The sequence below is a fragment of the Salmo salar genome, chromosome ssa02 (assembly GCF_905237065.1).
Source record: "Salmo salar chromosome ssa02, Ssal_v3.1, whole genome shotgun sequence".
In the NCBI taxonomy this organism is placed as follows: domain Eukaryota; kingdom Metazoa; phylum Chordata; class Actinopteri; order Salmoniformes; family Salmonidae; genus Salmo; species Salmo salar.
In genome coordinates this window covers 82,299,988-82,323,514 of record NC_059443.1, presented here as the reverse complement: position 1 = coordinate 82,323,514, position 23,527 = coordinate 82,299,988, and the positions used below count along the sequence as shown (strand labels likewise).

At 44.6% G+C, this 23,527-nt stretch overlaps 1 protein-coding gene and 13 non-coding genes across 14 annotated transcripts; 1 reads left to right on the top strand and 13 right to left on the bottom strand.

Annotated features, from left to right (window-relative positions):
- The first annotated feature begins 7,766 nt into the window (after positions 1 to 7,766).
- LOC106590961 (uncharacterized) lies at positions 7,767 to 11,366 on the top strand. Its single transcript, XM_045713396.1, has 9 exons — positions 7,767 to 8,232; positions 8,316 to 8,406; positions 8,508 to 8,665; positions 8,770 to 8,874; positions 8,964 to 9,047; positions 9,499 to 9,650; positions 9,769 to 10,220; positions 10,330 to 10,651; positions 10,800 to 11,366. Exons 1-9 carry the CDS (start codon positions 7,767 to 7,769, stop codon positions 11,364 to 11,366), a joined length of 2,397 nt encoding a protein of 798 aa, XP_045569352.1.
- Positions 11,367 to 11,903: 537 nt separating this feature from the next.
- Positions 11,904 to 12,010, bottom strand: LOC123740238 (U6 spliceosomal RNA). The gene has a single exon (XR_006768233.1). It is a non-coding gene; the product is annotated as a U6 spliceosomal RNA (small nuclear RNA).
- A 796-nt stretch (positions 12,011 to 12,806) lies between these two features.
- On the bottom strand, positions 12,807 to 12,913 carry LOC123740237 (U6 spliceosomal RNA). The gene has a single exon (XR_006768232.1). It is a non-coding gene; the product is annotated as a U6 spliceosomal RNA (small nuclear RNA).
- An 813-nt stretch (positions 12,914 to 13,726) lies between these two features.
- On the bottom strand, positions 13,727 to 13,833 carry LOC123740235 (U6 spliceosomal RNA). The gene has a single exon (XR_006768229.1). It is a non-coding gene; the product is annotated as a U6 spliceosomal RNA (small nuclear RNA).
- A 792-nt stretch (positions 13,834 to 14,625) lies between these two features.
- LOC123740231 (U6 spliceosomal RNA) lies at positions 14,626 to 14,732 on the bottom strand. The gene has a single exon (XR_006768225.1). It is a non-coding gene; the product is annotated as a U6 spliceosomal RNA (small nuclear RNA).
- Positions 14,733 to 15,524: 792 nt separating this feature from the next.
- On the bottom strand, positions 15,525 to 15,631 carry LOC123740228 (U6 spliceosomal RNA). Its single transcript, XR_006768219.1, has one exon. It is a non-coding gene; the product is annotated as a U6 spliceosomal RNA (small nuclear RNA).
- A 794-nt stretch (positions 15,632 to 16,425) lies between these two features.
- Positions 16,426 to 16,532, bottom strand: LOC123740226 (U6 spliceosomal RNA). The gene has a single exon (XR_006768216.1). It is a non-coding gene; the product is annotated as a U6 spliceosomal RNA (small nuclear RNA).
- Positions 16,533 to 17,313: 781 nt separating this feature from the next.
- LOC123740223 (U6 spliceosomal RNA) lies at positions 17,314 to 17,420 on the bottom strand. Its single transcript, XR_006768213.1, has one exon. It is a non-coding gene; the product is annotated as a U6 spliceosomal RNA (small nuclear RNA).
- Positions 17,421 to 18,200: 780 nt separating this feature from the next.
- LOC123740216 (U6 spliceosomal RNA) lies at positions 18,201 to 18,307 on the bottom strand. The gene has a single exon (XR_006768210.1). It is a non-coding gene; the product is annotated as a U6 spliceosomal RNA (small nuclear RNA).
- Positions 18,308 to 19,113: 806 nt separating this feature from the next.
- Positions 19,114 to 19,220, bottom strand: LOC123740194 (U6 spliceosomal RNA). The gene has a single exon (XR_006768190.1). It is a non-coding gene; the product is annotated as a U6 spliceosomal RNA (small nuclear RNA).
- A 791-nt stretch (positions 19,221 to 20,011) lies between these two features.
- On the bottom strand, positions 20,012 to 20,118 carry LOC123740183 (U6 spliceosomal RNA). Its single transcript, XR_006768179.1, has one exon. It is a non-coding gene; the product is annotated as a U6 spliceosomal RNA (small nuclear RNA).
- Positions 20,119 to 20,907: 789 nt separating this feature from the next.
- On the bottom strand, positions 20,908 to 21,014 carry LOC123740172 (U6 spliceosomal RNA). The gene has a single exon (XR_006768168.1). It is a non-coding gene; the product is annotated as a U6 spliceosomal RNA (small nuclear RNA).
- Positions 21,015 to 21,820: 806 nt separating this feature from the next.
- Positions 21,821 to 21,927, bottom strand: LOC123740161 (U6 spliceosomal RNA). Its single transcript, XR_006768160.1, has one exon. It is a non-coding gene; the product is annotated as a U6 spliceosomal RNA (small nuclear RNA).
- A 799-nt stretch (positions 21,928 to 22,726) lies between these two features.
- LOC123740150 (U6 spliceosomal RNA) lies at positions 22,727 to 22,833 on the bottom strand. Its single transcript, XR_006768158.1, has one exon. It is a non-coding gene; the product is annotated as a U6 spliceosomal RNA (small nuclear RNA).
- Between the last annotated feature and the right edge of the window lie 694 nt (positions 22,834 to 23,527).

Sequence of the window (23,527 nt, the reverse complement as noted above, 5' to 3'; positions counted from 1 at the left end):
TTCGAGTTGCCAAACGTCAGCCTCGACACCTTAATGACTTGGAGAAGATCTGCAAAGAGGAGTGGGACAAAATCTCTCCTGAGATGTGTGCAAACCTGGTGGCCAACTACAAGAAACGTCTGACCTCTGTGATTGCCAACAAGGGTTTTGCCACCAAGTACTAAGTCATGTTTTGCCGAGCGGTCAAATACTTATTTCCCTCATTAAAATGCAAATGATTTTATAACATTTTTGACATGCGTTTTTCTGGATTTTTCTGTTGTTATTCTGTCTCTCACTGTTCAAATAACATACCATTAAAATGATCGACTGGTCATTTCTTTGTAAATGGGCAAACGTACAAAATCAGCAAGGGATCAAATACTTTTTCCCCCCCACTGTAGGTGTCCAAAGTTTTGACTGGTGCTGTGTATATAAGCGAATCTCAGGAAGAGTAGCTGAGGTGTAGTTTAGTAGGATGGCGGCTCCATAGCTGTATGGATCTGTAACTGCTACAGTGTAGTTTAGTAGGATGGAGGCTCCATAGCTGTATGGATCTGTAACTGCTACAGTGTAGTTTAGTAGGATGGAGGCTCCATAGCTGTATGGATCTGTAACTGCTACAGTGTAGTTTAGTAGGATGGAGGCTCCACAGCTGTATGGATCTGTAACTGCTACAGTGTAGTTTAGTAGGATGGAGGCTCCATATCTGTATGGATCTGTAACTGCTATAGTGTAGTTTAGTAGCATGGAGGCTCCATAGCTGTATGGATCTGTAACTGCTACAGTGTAGTTTAGTAGGATGGAGGCTCCATATCTGTATGGATCTGTAACTGCTATAGTGTAGTTTAGTAGGATGGAGGCTCCATAGCTGTATGGATCTGTTACTGCTATAGTGTAGTTTAGTAGGATGGAGGCTCCATAGCTGTATGGATCTGTAACTGCTACAGTGTAGTTTAGTAGGATGGAGGCTCCATAGCTGTATGGATCTGTAACTGCTACAGTGTAGTTTAGTAGGATGGAGGCTCCATAGCTGTATGGATCTGTAACTGCTACAGTGTAGTTTAGTAGGATATAGGCGCCATAGCTGTATGCATCTGTAACTGCTACAGTGTAGTTTAGTAGAATGAAGGCACTATAGCTGTATGGATCTGTAACTACTACAGAAAGTGTATATTTTCTACTTGAAGGAATGTTTCTTGCTGATTTAAGATGAGGGATCTATGATTCGAAAGCCTTATTGCAAGCGATTATTGGCGTTTTTAACGTTAAAATACAGCGTCGGGATTGTGTTTCACATGACTGTTTATAACTGTAGGGAGAAGACAGAATGCCGCCTAGAGTTATCAAGACCTAACATTAGCCTAGTTCAACAAATGGATAGTTTGTGCACCTGTTTTTAAATAAACACCCACCGGTGTTAATCGGATCTTCAGTCTGCTCCTCCATTCCTTCCTCCTCTTTCACTCTGAAAAAGTAATCTTCCTCTTTTATTGAGATCTCTTCCTCTTTCACTACAAAAGGTTGTTTCACTATAAAATCCTTCTCTTCTTTCAATGTGATAGGCATCTCTTCCTCCTCTATCATTATGAAAGCTTCTTCCTCTCCTTTCACTGTAGCATCATCCTTTTCTTCTTTTAATGTTTCAGAATATTTTTTTTTTAAATGAATTTCACTGAGGATCGTCCTCCCCTTTCTCCTCTGAGGAGCCTCCATTGATACATTCATACCGAGGCCTGACATTACATCACACACGAGCATACTGCCAGTCATATTGCAGACTTTACCTTATTGCAAGAGTAATTTAGCTGTCCTCATTCAATACTGCGAGAGTCATTTATCTGTCCTCATTCAATACTGAGAGAGTCATTTGTCTGTCCACATTCAATACTGCAAGAATCATTTATCTGTCCTCATTCAATACTGCAAGAATCATTTAGCTGTCATCAATCAACACTGCGAGAGTCATTTGACAGCAATGGGCGTCTCATTGGGGAGCTCCTGGAGACCTTGGAGACCTTCATGGATGTCACAGACACCATGAGCATCCGGCTTCTGTACCATGACCGAATGCAGGCCATCTGGCAGACCCAGAGACGACACCTGGTCTGCATTCAGGACACCCCTGGTGTCAAATCAAATTTTATTTGTCACATACACATGGTTAGCAGATGTTAATGCGAGTGTAGCGAAATGCTGTGCTTCTAGTTCCGACCATGCAGTAATATCTAACAAGTAATCTAACCTAACAATTTCTCAACAACTACCTTATACACACAAATGTAAAGGAATGAATAAGAATATGTACATAAAAATATATGAATGAGTGATGGCCGAACGGCATAGGCAAGATGCAGTAGATGGTACAGAGTACAGTACATACACATGAGATGGGTAATGTAGGGTATGTAAACATTATATAAAGTGGCATTGTTTAACCTCTATGGGCTAGGCGGGACGAATTCGTCCCACCTACGTAACAGCCACTTGAAGCCTGTGGCGCGATTTTCAAAACCTTAAAAATCCTATTACTTCAATTTCTCAAACATATGACTATTTTACAGCTATTTAAAGACAAGACTCTCGTTAATCTAACCACACTGTCCGATTTCAAAAAGGCTTTACAACGAAAGCAAAACATTAGATTATGTCAGCAGAGTACCAAGCCAGAAATAATCAGACACCCATTTTTCAAGCTAGCATATAATGTCACAAAAACCCAGAAGACAGCTAAATGCAGCACTCACCTTTGATGATCTTCATCAGATGACAACCCTAGGACATTATGTTATACAATACATGCATGTTTTGTTCAATCAAGTTCATATTTATATCAAAAACCAGCTTTTTACATTAGCATGTGACGTTCAGAACTAGCATACCCCCGCAAACTTCCGGGGAATTCGCTAACATTTTACTAAATTACTCACGATAAACGTTCACAAAAAGCATAACAATTATTTTAAGAATTATAGATACAGAACTCCTCTATGCACTCGATATGTCCGATTTTAAAATAGCTTTTTGGTGAAAGCACATTTTGCAATATTCTAAGTACATAGCCCAGGCATCACGGGCTAGCTATTTAGACACCCGGCAAGTTTAGCACTCACCAATATCAGCTTTACTATTATAAAAGTTTGATTACCTTTTGTTGTCTTCGTCAGAATGCACTCCCAGGACTGCTACTTCAATAACAAATGTTGGTTTGGTCCAAAATAATCCATCGTTATATCCGAATAGCGGCGTTTTGTTCGTGCGTCCCAGACACTATCTGAAATGGTAAATCAGGGTCGCGCGCATGGCGCAATTCGTGACAAAAAAAATCTAAATATTCCATTACCGTACTTCGAAGCATGTCAACCGCTGTTTAAAATCCATTTTTATGCCATTTTTCTCGTAGAAAAGCGATAATATTCCGACCGGGAATGTCCATTTAGCTAAACTGAGGAAAGTAAACAAAGCTTTCGGTCGACGCGGGCACGCGCCTGAGTCTCACAGTACTGTAACCAGCCACTACCCAAACGCGCTACTTTTTTTCAGCCAGAGCCTGCAAAGCCACGATTCAGCTTTTTGCCGCCTTCTGAGACCCTATGGCAGCTGTAGGAAGTGTCACGGGACAGCTAAGATCCTCACTCTTCAATAAACAGAGACAAGAAGAACGACACCTTGTCAGACAGGCCACTTCCTGCCTGAAACCTTGTCAGGTTTTTGCCTGCCAAATGAGTTCTGTTATACTCACAGACACCATTCAAACAGTTTTAGAAACTTTAGGGTGTTTTCTATCCATGTGTAATAAGTATATGCATATTCTAGTTACTGGGTAGGAGTGGTAACCAGATTAAATCGGGTACGTTTTTTATCCAGCCGTGTCAATACTGCCCCCTATCCTAAACAGGTTAAAGTGGCCAGTGATACATTTATTACATCAAGATGCAGTAGATGGTATAGAGTACCGTATATACATATGAGATGAGTAATGTAGGGTATGTAAACATGATATAAAGTGGCTAGTGATACATTTATTACATCCATTTTTACATTATTAAAGTGGCTAGAGTTGAGTCAGTATGTTGGCAGCAGCCACTCAATGTTAGTGATGGCTGTTTAACAGTCTGATGGCCTTGAGATAGAAGCTGTTTTTCAGTCTCTCGGTCCCCGCTTTGATGCACCTGTACTGACCTCGCCTTCTGGATGATAGCGGGGTGAACAGGCAGTGGCTCGGGTGGTTGTTGTCCTTGATGATCTTTTTGGCCTTCCTGTGACATTGGGTGGCGTAGGTGTCCTGGAGGGCGGGTAGTTTGCCCCCGGTGATGCGTTGTGCAGACCTCACTACCCTCTGGAGAGCCTTACGGTTGTGGGTGGAGCAGTTGCCGTACCAGGCGGTGATACAGCCCGACAGGATGCTCTCGATTGTGCATCTGTAAAAGTTTGTGAGTGTTTTTGGTGACAAGCCAAATTTCTTCAGCCTCCTGAGGTTGAAGAGGCGCTGCTGTGCCTTCTTCACCACGCTGTCTGTGTGGGTGGACCATTTCAGTTTGTCCATGATGTGTATGCCGAGGAACTTAAAACTTTCCACCCTCTCCACTACTGTCCCGTCAATGTGGATAGGGGGCTGCTCCCTCTGCTGTTTCCTGAAGTCCACGATCATCTCCTTTGTTTTGTTGACATTGAGTGTGAGGTTATTTTCCTGACACCACACTCCGAGGGCCCTCACCTCCTCCCTGTAGGCCGTCTCGTCATTGTTGGTAATCAAGCCTACCACTGTAGTGTGGTCTGCAAACTTGATGATTGAGTTGGAGGCGTGTATGGCCACGCAGTCATGGGTGAACAGGGAGTACAGGAGAGGGCTGAGAACACACCCTTGTGGGGCCCCAGTGTTGAGGATCAGCGGGGTGGAGATGTTGTTACCTACCCTCACCACCTGGGGGCGGCACGTCAGGAAGTCCAGGACCCAGTTGCACAGGGCGGGGTCGAGACCCAGGGTCTCGAGCTTAATGACGAATTTGGAGGGTACTATGGTGTTAAATGCTGAGCAGTAGTCGATGAACAGCATTCATACATAGGTATTCTTCTTTGTCCAGATGGGTTAGGGCAGTGTGCAGTGTGATTGCGATTGCGTCGTCTGTGGACCTATTGGGGCGGTAAGCAAATTAGAGTGGGTCTAGGGTGTCAGGTAGGGTGGAGGTGATATGGTCCTTGACTAGTCTCTCAAAGCACTTCATGATGACGGAAGTGAGTGCTACGGGGCGGTAGTCATTTAGCTCAGTTAGCTTTCTTGGGAACAGGAACAATGGTAGCCCTCTTGAAGCATGTGGGAACAGCAGACTGGGATAAGGATTGATTGAATTTGTCCGTAAACACACCAGCCAGCTGGCCTGCGCATGCTCTGAGGACGCGGCTGGGGATGCCGTCTGGGCCTGCAGCCTTGCGAGCGTTAACACGTTTAAATGTTTTACTCACGTTGGCTGCAGTGAAGGAAAGCCCCCAGGTTTTGGTAGTGGGCCGCGTCAGTGGCACTGTTATGTCCTCAAAGCGAGCAAAGAAGTTGTTTAGTTTGTCTGGGAGCAAGACATCGTGGTCCGCGACGGGGCTGGTTTTTCTTTTGTAGTCCATGATTGACTATAGACCCTGCCACATACCTCTCATGTCTGAGCCGTTGAATTGCGACTCTACTTTGTGTCTATATTGAGGCTTAGCTTGTTTGATTGCCTTGCTGAGGGAATAGCTACACTGTTAGTATTCGGTCATGTTTCTGGTCACCTTGCCCTGATTAAAAGCAGTGGTTCGCGCTTTCAGTTTTGCACGAATGTTGCCATCAAACCACGGTTTCTGGTTGGGGAATGCTTTAACCTCTCTGGGGTATGTGGGACGCTATACACTATTCGACAGCCAGTGAAATAGCAGGGCGGCAAATTCAAAACAACCAAAATCTCATAATTCAAATTTCTCAAACATACAACTATTATATCCCATTTTAAGTTGCTCCTCCCCAAGTCTTTGTTCCTCTGCCTCGACCACTTCCCACCCTTCCCCCATTTTCTGCAACATGTCCTGGCAAAAGATACTTATAACTAACTCCCCAATTAGTAGAGAGAGAGAGAGAGAGAGAGAGAGAGAGAGAGAGAGAGAGAGAGAGAGAGAGAGAGAGAGAGAGAGAGAGAGAGAGAGAGAGAGAGAGAGAGAGAGACTAACTTTGATGTCTGTTTAAAATGTTGTGACATTCAAGTTTGTTATGTTTAATAGAGCTGGACTAAGATTGAAACCCTGTCTCCCTCTCCAATTCATTTGTATATATTGAGTAAAGTTGGACTCAGAGTGCAACCTTGTCTCGCTCCCCAATTAATTTGTACATTTTGAAAAAAGGTGAACTCAGTCTGCAACCTTGCCTAACTCCCCAATTAATTTCAAAATGTTGAATAAAGTTGGCCTAAGACTGCAAGCTTGTCTCACTCCCCAATAAGGACCGCGTCACGAATTTCTATCTCTCACCCAGCATTTCCCCACCTCCTTAGACTGAGAAGAATTGGCAATTGATTCCCCCATCACTACCGGCCAATCTTCTCTGTTTGGTTCCAATTGCTCTGTGTCTCGAAAATAAGTGTGAGGAAAATAAGGAGCGCTTCACGGATTTGCGTGTCATCCTTTCGCTATTTGAAGGGCATTCTTCTCTGTTCCAAATGTTCTTAACTTTTCCAAATGTCTCCTCCAGTCAGAGCTTCAGCTTGTTTTAAATATGAGAAAGAGAGCAAAATCCACCAATGGAAGCCTAGCTTGTTCCAAATGTTTTTATCCAATCATCGTCCTACAAAGTTCTAGTAACGTCAACACATCACAAAAATCTTCATCTGGCAGCCATTGATTGATCATACCGAGTATCTGAAGTAATTTTACTTAATTTGCAGCCAAGTTAACATCAACGACTATAAATGTGGTGAAATATGACTATAACACGTCTAGCCAACCGATTTTTTTTTACTACAAGGGCTATCCGAACTGTGTAATTTAACAACGTCTGTAGATCGCTAGCTACTGTATCTATAGTATAGTGTGCTGAATGCTGCGCACAGACATTGATGATACCTGGTGAATATATGAGGGGATTGTGTGCTTAGTTGGCAAAGAAATAAAAATAATCGTCGAGTAAGTGTGGTGAAATATGACAACAAGTTTAGCCAACCGAATTGTTTGACTACAGGGGCTACCCGAACTGTGTAATTTAACAACGTCTGTAGATCGCTAGCTACTGTAAACAAGGTTTACAAAGCTCACAAACATGTAAAATCGTAGCTAACATTTATATCAACTCAAAGTTGGAATTCTATACTATTTAATTGTCTATTTCCCTTCGTTTTTTCATGGCATGTGTTTGAAGTGTATGCAGTTGAATGCATTGTATGATATGTGTCTTTCTATGAATTTAACTAAACTGAATTTAACTGCATATCAACTCAAAGTTGGAATTCTATACTATTTGATAGTCTATGTTCCTACTTTTTTTTATGGCATGCGTTTGAAGTGTATGTAGTTAAATGAATTGTATGATATGTGTCTTTTTATGAATTTAACTCAACTGAATTTAAATGCATATGAGTGAATAATCAACCTAACCCTAAGCCGGCACCCCCCAAACCATACCACTGATATCATCCTATGCCCTGTCCTCCTCCAAGCAGACCTATCAAGCAAACGTAAGTTCCTTTATATGTATCTAATACAGTTATGCTGTCACTTGTCACTGCACTCATCAGTCATGATAATTGTTTTGTTTTTTCTTGCCTCCTAAGATGGAAACTCCAAAGTTCCGGTTCACGCCCTCACAGGAGTTGGTCCTCAAGGCCACACCTCAGGCAGTGAAGGTGGCCGCTGACGGCCCCCCTGCTTCGGGTGCTCAGGGCCATCCTGTGAGGGCTAAGAAGTGGGAGGAAGTGGAGGCAGAGGCTCGAGCCCGCGTCGTCTCCGAGGGAGGTGACCCCGGTGCAGAGATGGTCGTCCTGAGCCGGTGCACGGTTCAGTTCGGCAAGTACCGGGGTCAGACCTTCAAGTGGATGATGGAGAACGACGTGGGCTACATGGTGCACGTGGTAACAGTGCATCAGAAGGAGAGGGCGCGAGAGCGCAGTGTTTCCCAGCATCCCCTGATGGCCAACAAGGACGCCTTGACTCGCTACTCGTGCGCCTATCCGGCCTTCGATGAGATGGTCAGGTTCAACCGGGCGCACGAGGAAGCTAAAGTCCTGTCCTCCCAGCCAGGTGAGTTTGTTTAATTCTCCTCATTTTATGTAAGATGTAACTCTGTTGCTCTGACAGTTAATTGCTTCCCGTGCTGATTTCAGGCCAGGAGGGCAAGGCCCTTGTTGGCATCGGGAAGTACAAGTGGGACACGCTGCAGGACCTGTATGAGGCTACGGGTGCGGACAGGATAAAGTAAGGGGCGCGTGTCTTTTTGTGTTTTCTATGTTCATCTCTTTATTTTTTATGCAACATTTTACATCTGAAACGTTCCCTCTGCTTTGTCTCACACACAGATATGTCAGGAGCATGAGGACGCAGACACCCCGTTATCCTGGGAGTGCGATGGCCGCCTTGATTAGCTACATCCAACGCAGAGACCAGGAGGGGGTAGCTGCTGTGGCCAGGCCCGCCGCAGCCAGCACCAGCCCCACCAGCACCACCCGGCCCAAGAGTGCGGCTACGTAAGTGTTACATATCATCTTAAAGGAAAATATAACTCTACTTGTTGCACACAGTTGGAAATGATGACATATTTGCTATGTTTTGTTTTCAAAGGCATCTTGGTCCTGCGATCTCTGCGTTCCTTTCAAGGCGCTCTCGCCCCTGGTGAACTGCAGGCGAAGATGAAGAAACTTATTGCTTCTCAGCCTGCAGTTCAAGGTGAGTGTGAAGTTACACATGTAAGATAAATATGAACTTTTTGGATAAGCTGTGTAGCTCACAATCCTTTCTCTCTCTACGTGATATAGGGGTGTCTTTCCCTCGACCAGCACTGCCATCGACCGATCTATCGGACGCAGAGCTGGTCAAAGCAGCTGCTGACATAGACACATGTATGTTTTTACGCCACTATTAATTGACATAGGATATTCTGATACGTTTTGATAAGTATTCAGTTGAAGTTTGCCGACATATTAGTGTTTTAAATATTTTTTCCTATCATCAGCCCAAGGAAATGTATTGGTAAGAGTCATCTGGGTTTAGAGGAGAGTCGCTGCATGTATGCACTATTTAATATCTTACCTTGTCATTGTAGCTGTCATCCTGCATGTAGCTGTCATTCTGTATGTCACTTAATCATGACTTCTCTTTCTCTTTTCCATTTTAATCACTAATTTCATTTCAGTTTTACACTCAAACTTGACCAACACTCATTTAATATTTTAACTGAATCACTGTTATCTACATTTGTAATATGTCTGTCAATTCATGCTTGCATTTATTTTATTTATTCATTCATTCATTCATTCATTTAACCAATTTATTTCTGTGTCACTGCAAAAGCCGTAGCCCCACAGGTCCCCCGATCGCTCCCTCGGCCTCTGCCTCTAACTTCACAGGTCCCGGTCCATGCCCCGGTCCATGCCCAGAGCGAAGAGGAGGATTTGCCCCGGCAGTCCTTCCTGCCTCCAAGGCCCTCCTCAAAAAGTGCTGAGGTAAATTCATCAACTGTAATTACTCCACATTGTTAAGATATTAAACACTATGCCAAATTGGACACCAATTTGATTACCATCCCTTCTCCCCGCCCCATCACTCTCTCCTCTCACTCAGCTGCTGCTCCCAGAGAGTTGGCGTTCATCTCTCACCAAGGAGCAGCAGCGGTGGATCGGCCACACGCTGTTCACCAGGAACAGTTTTGGGAGGTCGACACTCGCCACCGACCTGGTCACGTGGTGGACGCCTCCCCAACCGCGGCCGATCTACAATCAGCCACCCGCATCCCCTGACCCCTTCTTCGCATGTCAGCTGTTCCTTTGGATGCCCGTACGTATATGGGCATACAAGCTGGCATGTCCCCAGTCTGGGTGCAGAGGCACACTCTGCAAGGCTGGGCTCTACAAGACCATCCGGAGGGTCTTGGACATCGACCGCTGGTATCTCATGGCCACTGAGTACCTGGAATGCGGTCGGTGTAAGAAGAAGGTCGCGGGGTGGTCACGGGACCTTGTCAGTCAGCTGGACGCTCGGCATCGCTGCCAGTTTCCAGCAATATTGACATACAAGTAAGTTCACAAGATTTTGTTAGTTAGTAATAAAGTAAAATGAATGCATGTCATTCATATGCTTTATATCTCTCTCTCTCTCTCTCTCTCTCTCTCTCTCTCTCTCTAGGCTGTCCTGTGACCTGCGGGTTGTGAGGATGCTGAGGTCGCGCACTTTGGGGAACAGTGCGTCACAGACCTACAGCAAGCTGTGTGAAAGTCACAGCGAGTCGTGGATGCGGAGTTGTATACGGTACCTCGGGGAGTGCGAGCAGTTTCTGGCCTTGAGCACTGGGCGGCAGTTCACTTATCCACCGGAGATGCCCCCGGTGCCCTCACCCGTCTGGCTGCTGACAGTCTACAGCCATGACGTGCTGTCGCGGCTGGACGAGGTGAAGGCCAGGGTCACCTCCATCTTTGGGTCCATCTTAAAGATGGACTCTACAAAGAAGGTGAGTTTTCACTTAGAAATGTAAAGATAAGTCATGTCTGATTTTGTGTGTGTGTGTGTATATATATATATATATATATATATATATATATATATTAATTAATTAAAATAACGTCTTGACCTTTCTGTCTTTGTGTGTCTGTCTCCAGGTGACTAAAAAGCTTGCGGGTACCGCTGCAGACACGGCCGCCTGGGTTACCAACGTTGGTAACGAGCATGGGCAGGTCCTCGTCAGTGTCCTCACTGCTGGTGAGGGCGAGGGCCTGCTCCCCATGGCGGCTGGTCTCATGGAGCGGTACCGGCTCGCCGGGGTGGCGCCCCCCCAGCTCATGTACGTGGACCGAGACTGCTGCTCCAGCTTCGGCGGATCAAAGACAGCTGCCATGTTCAATGAGTGGGACCGGCTGGTGGTTCGGCTGGACATCTGGCACCTGATGCGGCGGTTCGCGTCAGGTGTCACCACTGAGAGCCACCAGCTCTACGGTCCCTTCATGCGGCAGCTGTCAGTCTGCATCTTTGAGTGGGATGCAGGCGATGTCCGCAGACTGCTGGAGGCCAAGAGGTCTGAGCTGGAGGGGAAGCACGGGATGGTCGGCCTCACCGAGGCGGAGGTTTCGAGGAAGATCGGCCCCTCCCAAGTCTTTGTTCCTCTGCCCCGACCACTTCCCACCCTTCCCCCATTTTCTGCAACATGGCCTGGCAAAAGATACTTATAACTAACTCCCCAATTAGTAAAGAGAGAGAGAGAGAGAGAGAGAGAGAGAGAGAGAGAGAGAGAGAGAGAGAGAGAGAGAGAGAGAGAGAGAGAGAGAGAGAGAGAGAGAGAGAGAGAGACTAACTTTGATGTCTGTTTAAAATGTTGTGACATTCAAGTTTGTTATGTTTAATAGAGCTGGACTAAGATTGAAACCCTGTCTCCCTCTCCAATTCATTTGTATATATTGAGTAAAGTTGGACTCAGAGTGCAACCTGGTCTCGCTCCCCAATTAATTTGTACATTTTGAAAAAAGTTGAACTCAGTCTGCAACCTTGCCTAACTCCCCAATTAATTTCAAAATTTTGAATAAAGTTGGCCTAAGACTGCAAGCTTGTCTCACTCCCCAATAAGGACCGCTTCACGAATTTCTATCTCTCACCCAGCATTTCCCCACCTCCTTAGACTGAGAAGAATTGGCAATTGATTTCCCCCATCACTACCGGCCAATCTTCTCTGTTTGGTTCCAATTGCTCTGTGTCTCGAAAATAAGTGTGAGGAAAATAAGGAGCGCTTCACGGATTTGCGTGTCATCCTTTCGCAGGGGCCATGCTAATCTTCTCTGTATCGATCCAATTTTAGTATATGTGCTGCCAAAGCAAGCACAATACAAACCTAAGAGAGGCCCTCATATATAGAACACAACCCCTCTGATGGTTCTGGTCATGGTTGGGGTCAAACAGGGTTCAAACTGACCTTCAGACTCTCAAAAACTACCCTAAGCCTTTTATGATTCAGGGCTCTTGGTCTCTAACCCCTCACCTGCTGCTTTAAGTTGCTCCTCCCCAAGTCTTTGTTCCTCTGCCCCGACCACTTCCCACCCTTCCCCCATTTTCTGCAACATGGCCTGGCAAAAGATACTTATAACTAACTCCCCAATTAGTAAAAGAGAGAGAGAGAGAGAGAGAGAGAGAGAGAGAGAGAGAGAGAGAGAGAGAGAGAGAGAGAGAGAGAGAGAGAGAGAGAGAGAGAGAGAGAGAGACTAACTTTGATGTCTGTTTAAAATGTTGTGACATTCAAGTTTGTTATGTTTAATAGAGCTGGACTAAGATTGAAACCCTGTCTCCCTCTCCAATTCATTTGTATATATTGAGTAAAGTTGGACTCAGAGTGCAACCTTGTCTCGCTCCCCAATTAATTTGTACATTTTGAAAAAAAGTTGAACTCAGTCTGCAACCTTGCCTAACTCCCCAATTAATTTCAAAATTTTGAATAAAGTTGGCCTAAGACTGCAAGCTTGTCTCACTCCCCAATAAGGACCGCTTCACGAATTTCTATCTCTCACCCAGCATTTCCCCACCTCCTTAGACTGAGAAGAATTGGCAATTGATTTCCCCCATCACTACCGGCCAATCTTCTCTGTTTGGTTCCAATTGCTCTGTGTCTCGAAAATAAGTGTGAGGAAAATAAGGAGCGCTTCACGGATTTGCGTGTCATCCTTTCGCAGGGGCCATGCTAATCTTCTCTGTATCGATCCAATTTTAGTATATGTGCTGCCAAAGCAAGCACAATACAAACCTAAGAGAGGCCCTCATATATAGAACACAACCCCTCTGATGGTTCTGGTCATGGTTGGGGTCAAACAGGGTTCAAACTGACCTTCAGACTCTCAAAAACTACCCTAAGCCTTTTATGATTCAGGGCTCTTGGTCTCTAACCCCTCACCTGCTGCTTTAAGTTGCTCCTCCCCAAGTCTTTGTTCCTCTGCCCCGACCACTTCCCACCCTTCCCCCATTTTCTGCAACATGGCCTGGCAAAAGATACTTATAACTAACTCCCCAATTAGTAAAAGAGAGAGAGAGAGAGAGAGAGAGAGAGAGAGAGAGAGAGAGAGAGAGAGAGAGAGAGAGAGAGAGAGAGAGAGAGAGAGAGAGAGAGAGAGAGAGAGAGAGAGAGAGAGAGACTAACTTTGATGTCTGTTTAAAATGTTGTGACATTCAAGTTTGTTATGTTTAATAGAGCTGGACTAAGATTGAAACCCTGTCTCCCTCTCCAATTCATTTGTATATATTGAGTAAAGTTGGACTCAGAGTGCAACCTGGTCTCGCTCCCCAATTAATTTGTACATTTTGAAAAAAGGTGAACTCAGTCTGCAACCTTGCCTAACTCCCCAATTAATTTCAAAATTTTGAATAAAGTTGGCCTAAGACTGCAAGCTTGTCTCACTCCCCAATAAGGACCGCTTCACGAATTTCTATCTCTCACCCAGCATTTCCCCACCTCCTTAGACTGAGAAGAATTGGCAATTGATTTCCCCCATCACTACCGGCCAATCTTCTCTGTTTGGTTCCAATTGCTCTGTGTCTCGAAAATAAGTGTGAGGAAAATAAGGAGCGCTTCACGGATTTGCGTGTCATCCTTTCGCAGGGGCCATGCTAATCTTCTCTGTATCGATCCAATTTTAGTATATGTGCTGCCAAAGCAAGCACAATACAAACCTAAGAGAGGCCCTCATATATAGAACACAACCCCTCTGATGGTTCTGGTCATGGTTGGGGTCAAACAGGGTTCAAACTGACCTTCAGACTCTCAAAAACTACCCTAAGCCTTTTATGATTCAGGGCTCTTGGTCTCTAACCCCTCACCTGCTGCTTTAAGTTGCTCCTCCCCAAGTCTTTGTTCCTCTGCCCCGACCACTTCCCACCCTTCCCCCATTTTCTGCAACATGGCCTGGCAAAAGATACTTATAACTAACTCCCCAATTAGTAAGAAGAGAGAGAGAGAGAGAGAGAGAGAGAGAGAGAGAGAGAGAGAGAGAGAGAGAGAGAGAGAGAGAGAGAGAGAGAGAGAGAGAGAGAGAGACTAACTTTGATGTCTGTTTAAAATGTTGTGACATTCAAGTTTGTTATGTTTAATAGAGCTGGACTAAGATTGAAACCCTGTCTCCCTCTCCAATTCATTTGTATATATTGAGTAAAGTTGGACTCAGAGTGCAACCTGGTCTCGCTCCCCAATTAATTTGTACATTTTGAAAAAAGTTGAACTCAGTCTGCAACCTTGCCTAACTCCCCAATTAATTTCAAAATTTTGAATAAAGTTGGCCTAAGACTGCAAGCTTGTCTCACTCCCCAATAAGGACCGCTTCACGAATTTCTATCTCTCACCCAGCATTTCCCCACCTCCTTAGACTGAGAAGAATTGGCAATTGATTTCCCCCATCACTACCGGCCAATCTTCTCTGTTTGGTTCCAATTGCTCTGTGTCTCGAAAATAAGTGTGAGGAAAATAAGGAGCGCTTCACGGATTTGCGTGTCATCCTTTCGCAGGGGCCATGCTAATCTTCTCTGTATCGATCCAATTTTAGTATATGTGCTGCCAAAGCAAGCACAATACAAACCTAAGAGAGGCCCTCATATATAGAACACAACCCCTCTGATGGTTCTGGTCATGGTTGGGGTCAAACAGGGTTCAAACTGACCTTCAGACTCTCAAAAACTACCCTAAGCCTTTTATGATTCAGGGCTCTTGGTCTCTAACCCCTCACCTGCTGCTTTAAGTTGCTCCTCCCCAAGTCTTTGTTCCTCTGCCCCGACCACTTCCCACCCTTCCCCCATTTTCTGCAACATGGCCTGGCAAAAGATACTTATAACTAACTCCCCAATTAGTAGAGAGAGAGAGAGAGAGAGAGAGAGAGAGAGAGAGAGAGAGAGAGAGAGAGAGAGAGAGAGAGAGAGGAAGAGAGAGAGAGAGAGAGAGAGAGACTAACTTTGATGTCTGTTTAAAATGTTGTGACATTCAAGTTTGTTATGTTTAATAGAGCTGGACTAAGATTGAAACCCTGTCTCCCTCTCCAATTCATTTGTATATATTGAGTAAAGTTGGACTCAGAGTGCAACCTGGTCTCGCTCCCCAATTAATTTGTACATTTTGAAAAAAGGTGAACTCAGTCTGCAACCTTGCCTAACTCCCCAATTAATTTCAAAATTTTGAATAAAGTTGGCCTAAGACTGCAAGCTTGTCTCACTCCCCAATAAGGACCGCTTCACGAATTTCTATCTCTCACCCAGCATTTCCCCACCTCCTTAGACTGAGAAGAATTGGCAATTGATTTCCCCCATCACTACCGGCCAATCTTCTCTGTTTGGTTCCAATTGCTCTGTGTCTCGAAAATAAGTGTGAGGAAAATAAGGAGCGCTTCACGGATTTGCGTGTCATCCTTTCGCAGGGGCCATGCTAATCTTCTCTGTATCGATCCAATTTTAGTATATGTGCTGCCAAAGCAAGCACAATACAAACCTAAGAGAGGCCCTCATATATAGAACACAACCCCTCTGATGGTTCTGGTCATGGTTGGGGTCAAACAGGGTTCAAACTGACCTTCAGACTCTCAAAAACTACCCTAAGCCTTTTATGATTCAGGGCTCTTGGTCTCTAACCCCTCACCTGCTGCTTTAAGTTGCTCCTCCCCAAGTCTTTGTTCCTCTGCCCCGACCACTTCCCACCCTTCCCCCATTTTCTGCAACATGGCCTGGCAAAAGATACTTATAACTAACTCCCCAATTAGTAGAGAGAGAGAGAGAGAGAGAGAGAGAGAGAGAGAGAGAGAGAGAGAGAGAGAGAGAGAGAGAGAGAGAGAGAGAGAGAGAGAGAGAGAGAGAGAGACTAACTTTGATGTCTGTTTAAAATGTTGTGACATTCAAGTTTGTTATGTTTAATAGAGCTGGACTAAGATTGAAACCCTGTCTCCCTCTCCAATTCATTTGTATATATTGAGTAAAGTTGGACTCAGAGTGCAACCTGGTCTCGCTCCCCAATTAATTTGTACATTTTGAAAAAAGGTGAACTCAGTCTGCAACCTTGCCTAACTCCCCAATTAATTTCAAAATTTTGAATAAAGTTGGCCTAAGACTGCAAGCTTGTCTCACTCCCCAATAAGGACCGCTTCACGAATTTCTATCTCTCACCCAGCATTTCCCCACCTCCTTAGACTGAGAAGAATTGGCAATTGATTTCCCCCATCACTACCGGCCAATCTTCTCTGTTTGGTTCCAATTGCTCTGTGTCTCGAAAATAAGTGTGAGGAAAATAAGGAGCGCTTCACGGATTTGCGTGTCATCCTTTCGCAGGGGCCATGCTAATCTTCTCTGTATCGATCCAATTTTAGTATATGTGCTGCCAAAGCAAGCACAATACAAACCTAAGAGAGGCCCTCATATATAGAACACAACCCCTCTGATGGTTCTGGTCATGGTTGGGGTCAAACAGGGTTCAAACTGACCTTCAGACTCTCAAAAACTACCCTAAGCCTTTTATGATTCAGGGCTCTTGGTCTCTAACCCCTCACCTGCTGCTTTAAGTTGCTCCTCCCCAAGTCTTTGTTCCTCTGCCCCGACCACTTCCCACCCTTCCCCCATTTTCTGCAACATGGCCTGGCAAAAGATACTTATAACTAACTCCCCAATTAGTAGAGAGAGAGAGAGAGAGAGAGAGAGAGAGAGAGAGAGAGAGAGAGAGAGAGAGAGAGAGAGAGAGAGAGAGAGGAAGAAGAGACTAACTTTGATGTCTGTTTAAAATGTTGTGACATTCAAGTTTGTTATGTTTAATAGAGCTGGACTAAGATTGAAACCCTGTCTCCCTCTCCAATTCATTTGTATATATTGAGTAAAGTTGGACTCAGAGTGCAACCTGGTCTCGCTCCCCAATTAATTTGTACATTTTGAAAAAAGTTGAACTCAGTCTGCAACCTTGCCTAACTCCCCAATTAATTTCAAAATTTTGAATAAAGTTGGCCTAAGACTGCAAGCTTGTCTCACTCCCCAATAAGGACCGCTTCACGAATTTCTATCTCTCACCCAGCATTTCCCCACCTCCTTAGACTGAGAAGAATTGGCAATTGATTTCCCCCATCACTACCGGCCAATCTTCTCTGTTTGGTTCCAATTGCTCTGTGTCTCGAAAATAAGTGTGAGGAAAATAAGGAGCGCTTCACGGATTTGCGTGTCATCCTTTCGCAGGGGCCATGCTAATCTTCTCTGTATCGATCCAATTTTAGTATATGTGCTGCCAAAGCAAGCACAATACAAACCTAAGAGAGGCCCTCATATATAGAACACAACCCCTCTGATGGTTCTGGTCATGGTTGGGGTCAAACAGGGTTCAAACTGACCTTCAGACTCTCAAAAACTACCCTAAGCCTTTTTATGATTCAGGGCTCTTGGTCTCTAACCCCTCACCTGCTGCTTTAAGTTGCTCCTCCCCAAGTCTTTGTTCCTCTGCCCCGACCACTTCCCACCCTTCCCCCATTTTCTGCAACATGGCCTGGCAAAAGATACTTATAACTAACTCCCCAATTAGTAGAGAGAGAGAGAGAGAGAGAGAGAGAGAGAGGAGAGAGAGAGAGAGAGAGAGAGAGAGAGAGAGAGAGAGAGAGAGAGAGACTAACTTTGATGTCTGTTTAAAATGTTGTGACATTCAAGTTTGTTATGTTTAATAGAGCTGGACTAAGATTGAAACCCTGTCTCCCTCTCCAATTCATTTGTATATATTGAGTAAAGTTGGACTCAGAGTGCAACCTGGTCTCGCTCCCCAATTAATTTGTACATTTTGAAAAAAGTTGAACTCAGTCTGCAACCTTGCCTAACTCCCCAATTAATTTCAAAATTTTGAATAAAGTTGGCCTAAGACTGCAAGCTTGTCTCACTCCCCAATAAGGACCGCTTCACGAATTTCTATCTCTCACCCAGCATTTCCCCACCTCCTTAGACTGAGAAGAATTGGCAATTGATTTCCCCCATCACTACCGGCCAATCTTCTCTGTTTGGTTCCAATTGCTCTGTGTCTCGAAAATAAGTGTGAGGAAAATAAGGAGCGCTTCACGGATTTGCGTGTCATCCTTTCGCAGGGGCCATGCTAATCTTCTCTGTATCGATCCAATTTTAGTATATGTGCTGCCAAAGCAAGCACAATACAAACCTAAGAGAGGCCCTCATATATAGAACACAACCCCTCTGATGGTTCTGGTCATGGTTGGGGTCAAACAGGGTTCAAACTGACCTTCAGACTCTCAAAAACTACCCTAAGCCTTTTATGATTCAGGGCTCTTGGTCTCTAACCCCTCACCTGCTGCTTTAAGTTGCTCCTCCCCAAGTCTTTGTTCCTCTGCCCCGACCACTTCCCACCCTTCCCCCATTTTCTGCAACATGGCCTGGCAAAAGATACTTATAACTAACTCCCCAATTAGTAGAGAGAGAGAGAGAGAGAGAGAGAGAGAGAGAGAGAGAGAGAGAGAGAGAGAGAGAGAGAGAGAGAGAGAGAGAGAGAGAGAGAGAGAGAGAGAGAGAGAGAGAGAGACTAACTTTGATGTCTGTTTAAAATGTTGTGACATTCAAGTTTGTTATGTTTAATAGAGCTGGACTAAGATTGAAACCCTGTCTCCCTCTCCAATTCATTTGTATATATTGAGTAAAGTTGGACTCAGAGTGCAACCTGGTCTCGCTCCCCAATTAATTTGTACATTTTGAAAAAAGTTGAACTCAGTCTGCAACCTTGCCTAACTCCCCAATTAATTTCAAAATTTTGAATAAAGTTGGCCTAAGACTGCAAGCTTGTCTCACTCCCCAATAAGGACCGCTTCACGAATTTCTATCTCTCACCCAGCATTTCCCCACCTCCTTAGACTGAGAAGAATTGGCAATTGATTTCCCCCATCACTACCGGCCAATCTTCTCTGTTTGGTTCCAATTGCTCTGTGTCTCGAAAATAAGTGTGAGGAAAATAAGGAGCGCTTCACGGATTTGCGTGTCATCCTTTCGCAGGGGCCATGCTAATCTTCTCTGTATCGATCCAATTTTAGTATATGTGCTGCCAAAGCAAGCACAATACAAACCTAAGAGAGGCCCTCATATATAGAACACAACCCCTCTGATGGTTCTGGTCATGGTTGGGGTCAAACAGGGTTCAAACTGACCTTCAGACTCTCAAAAACTACCCTAAGCCTTTTATGATTCAGGGCTCTTGGTCTCTAACCCCTCACCTGCTGCTTTAAGTTGCTCCTCCCCAAGTCTTTGTTCCTCTGCCCCGACCACTTCCCACCCTTCCCCATTTTCTGCAACATGGCCTGGCAAAAGATACTTATAACTAACTCCCCAATTAGTAGAGAGAGAGAGAGAGAGAGAGAGAGAGAGAGAGAGAGAGAGAGAGAGAGAGAGAGAGAGAGAGAGAGAGAGAGAGAGAGAGAGAGAGAGAGAGACTAACTTTGATGTCTGTTTAAAATGTTGTGACATTCAAGTTTGTTATGTTTAATAGAGCTGGACTAAGATTGAAACCCTGTCTCCCTCTCCAATTCATTTGTATATATTGAGTAAAGTTGGACTCAGAGTGCAACCTGGTCTCGCTCCCCAATTAATTTGTACATTTTGAAAAAAGTTGAACTCAGTCTGCAACCTTGCCTAACTCCCCAATTAATTTCAAAATTTTGAATAAAGTTGGCCTAAGACTGCAAGCTTGTCTCACTCCCCAATAAGGACCGCTTCACGAATTTCTATCTCTCACCCAGCATTTCCCCACCTCCTTAGACTGAGAAGAATTGGCAATTGATTTCCCCCATCACTACCGGCCAATCTTCTCTGTTTGGTTCCAATTGCTCTGTGTCTCGAAAATAAGTGTGAGGAAAATAAGGAGCGCTTCACGGATTTGCGTGTCATCCTTTCGCAGGGGCCATGCTAATCTTCTCTGTATCGATCCAATTTTAGTATATGTGCTGCCAAAGCAAGCACAATACAAACCTAAGAGAGGCCCTCATATATAGAACACAACCCCTCTGATGGTTCTGGTCATGGTTGGGGTCAAACAGGGTTCAAACTGACCTTCAGACTCTCAAAAACTACCCTAAGCCTTTTATGATTCAGGGCTCTTGGTCTCTAACCCCTCACCTGCTGCTTTAAGTTGCTCCTCCCCAAGTCTTTGTTCCTCTGCCCCGACCACTTCCCACCCTTCCCCCATTTTCTGCAACATGGCCTGGCAAAAGATACTTATAACTAACTCCCCAATTAGTGAGAGAGAGAGAGAGAGAGAGAGAGAGAGAGAGAGAGAGAGAGAGAGAGAGAGAGAGAGAGAGAGAGAGAGAGAGAGAGAGAGAGAGAGAGACTAACTTTGATGTCTGTTTAAAATGTTGTGACATTCAAGTTTGTTATGTTTAATAGAGCTGGACTAAGATTGAAACCCTGTCTCCCTCTCCAATTCATTTGTATATATTGAGTAAAGTTGGACTCAGAGTGCAACCTGGTCTCGCTCCCCAATTAATTTGTACATTTTGAAAAAAGTTGAACTCAGTCTGCAACCTTGCCTAACTCCCCAATTAATTTCAAAATTTTGAATAAAGTTGGCCTAAGACTGCAAGCTTGTCTCACTCCCCAATAAGGACCGCTTCACGAATTTCTATCTCTCACCCAGCATTTCCCCACCTCCTTAGACTGAGAAGAATTGGCAATTGATTTCCCCCATCACTACCGGCCAATCTTCTCTGTTTGGTTCCAATTGCTCTGTGTCTCGAAAATAAGTGTGAGGAAAATAAGGAGCGCTTCACGGATTTGCGTGTCATCCTTTCGCAGGGGCCATGCTAATCTTCTCTGTATCGATCCAATTTTAGTATATGTGCTGCCAAAGCAAGCACAATACAAACCTAAGAGAGGCCCTCATATATAGAACACAACCCCTCTGATGGTTCTGGTCATGGTTGGGGTCAAACAGGGTTCAAACTGACCTTCAGACTCTCAAAAACTACCCTAAGCCTTTTATGATTCAGGGCTCTTGGTCTCTAACCCCTCACCTGCTGCTTTAAGTTGCTCCTCCCCAAGTCTTTGTTCCTCTGCCCCGACCACTTCCCACCCTTCCCCCATTTTCTGCAACATGGCCTGGCAAAAGATACTTATAACTAACTCCCCAATTAGTAGAGAGAGAGAGAGAGAGAGAGAGAGAGAGAGAGAGAGAGAGAGAGAGAGAGAGAGAGAGAGAGAGAGAGAGAGAGAGAGAGAGAGAGAGAGAGAGAGAGAGAGAGAGACTAACTTTGATGTCTGTTTAAAATGTTGTGACATTCAAGTTTGTTATGTTTAATAGAGCTGGACTAAGATTGAAACCCTGTCTCCCTCTCCAATTCATTTGTATATATTGAGTAAAGTTGGACTCAGAGTGCAACCTGGTCTCGCTCCCCAATTAATTTGTACATTTTGAAAAAAGTTGAACTCAGTCTGCAACCTTGCCTAACTCCCCAATTAATTTCAAAATTTTGAATAAAGTTGGCCTAAGACTGCAAGCTTGTCTCACTCCCCAATAAGGACCGCTTCACGAATTTCTATCTCTCACCCAGCATTTCCCCACCTCCTTAGACTGAGAAGAATTGGCAATTGATTTCCCCCATCACTACCGGCCAATCTTCTCTGTTTGGTTCCAATTGCTCTGTGTCTCGAAAATAAGTGTGAGGAAAATAAGGAGCGCTTCACGGATTTGCGTGTCATCCTTTCGCAGGGGCCATGCTAATCTTCTCTGTATCGATCCAATTTTAGTATATGTGCTGCCAAAGCAAGCACAATACAAACCTAAGAGAGGCCCTCATATATAGAACACAACCCCTCTGATGGTTCTGGTCATGGTTGGGGTCAAACAGGGTTCAAACTGACCTTCAGACTCTCAAAAACTACCCTAAGCCTTTTATGATTCAGGGCTCTTGGTCTCTAACCCCTCACCTGCTGCTTTAAGTTGCTCCTCCCCAAGTCTTTGTTCCTCTGCCCCGACCACTTCCCACCCTTCCCCATTTTCTGCAACATGGCCTGGCAAAAGATACTTATAACTAACTCCCCAATTAGTAGAGAGAGAGAGAGAGAGAGAGAGAGAGAGAGAGAGAGAGAGAGAGAGAGAGAGAGAGAGAGAGAGAGAGAGAGAGAGAGAGAGAGAGAGAGAGAGAGAGAGACTAACTTTGATGTCTGTTTAAAATGTTGTGACATTCAAGTTTGTTATGTTTAATAGAGCTGGACTAAGATTGAAACCCTGTCTCCCTCTCCAATTCATTTGTATATATTGAGTAAAGTTGGACTCAGAGTGCAACCTGGTCTCGCTCCCCAATTAATTTGTACATTTTGAAAAAAGTTGAACTCAGTCTGCAACCTTGCCTAACTCCCCAATTAATTTCAAAATTTTGAATAAAGTTGGCCTAAGACTGCAAGCTTGTCTCACTCCCCAATAAGGACCGCTTCACGAATTTCTATCTCTCACCCAGCATTTCCCCACCTCCTTAGACTGAGAAGAATTGGCAATTGATTTCCCCCATCACTACCGGCCAATCTTCTCTGTTTGGTTCCAATTGCTCTGTGTCTCGAAAATAAGTGTGAGGAAAATAAGGAGCGCTTCACGGATTTGCGTGTCATCCTTTCGCAGGGGCCATGCTAATCTTCTCTGTATCGATCCAATTTTAGTATATGTGCTGCCAAAGCAAGCACAATACAAACCTAAGAGAGGCCCTCATATATAGAACACAACCCCTCTGATGGTTCTGGTCATGGTTGGGGTCAAACAGGGTTCAAACTGACCTTCAGACTCTCAAAAACTACCCTAAGCCTTTTATGATTCAGGGCTCTTGGTCTCTAACCCCTCACCTGCTGCTTTAAGTTGCTCCTCCCCAAGTCTTTGTTCCTCTGCCCCGACCACTTCCCACCCTTCCCCCATTTTCTGCAACATGGCCTGGCAAAAGATACTTATAACTAACTCCCCAATTAGTAGAGAGAGAGAGAGAGAGAGAGAGAGAGAGAGAGAGAGAGAGAGAGAGAGAGAGAGAGAGAGAGAGAGAGAGAGAGAGAGAGAGAGAGAGAGAGACTAACTTTGATGTCTGTTTAAAATGTTGTGACATTCAAGTTTGTTATGTTTAATAGAGCTGGACTAAGATTGAAACCCTGTCTCCCTCTCCAATTCATTTGTATATATTGAGTAAAGTTGGACTCAGAGTGCAACCTGGTCTCGCTCCCCAATTAATTTGTACATTTTGAAAAAAGGTGAACTCAGTCTGCAACCTTGCCTAACTCCCCAATTAATTTCAAAATTTTGAATAAAGTTGGCCTAAGACTGCAAGCTTGTCTCACTCCCCAATAAGGACCGCTTCACGAATTTCTATCTCTCACCCAGCATTTCCCCACCTCC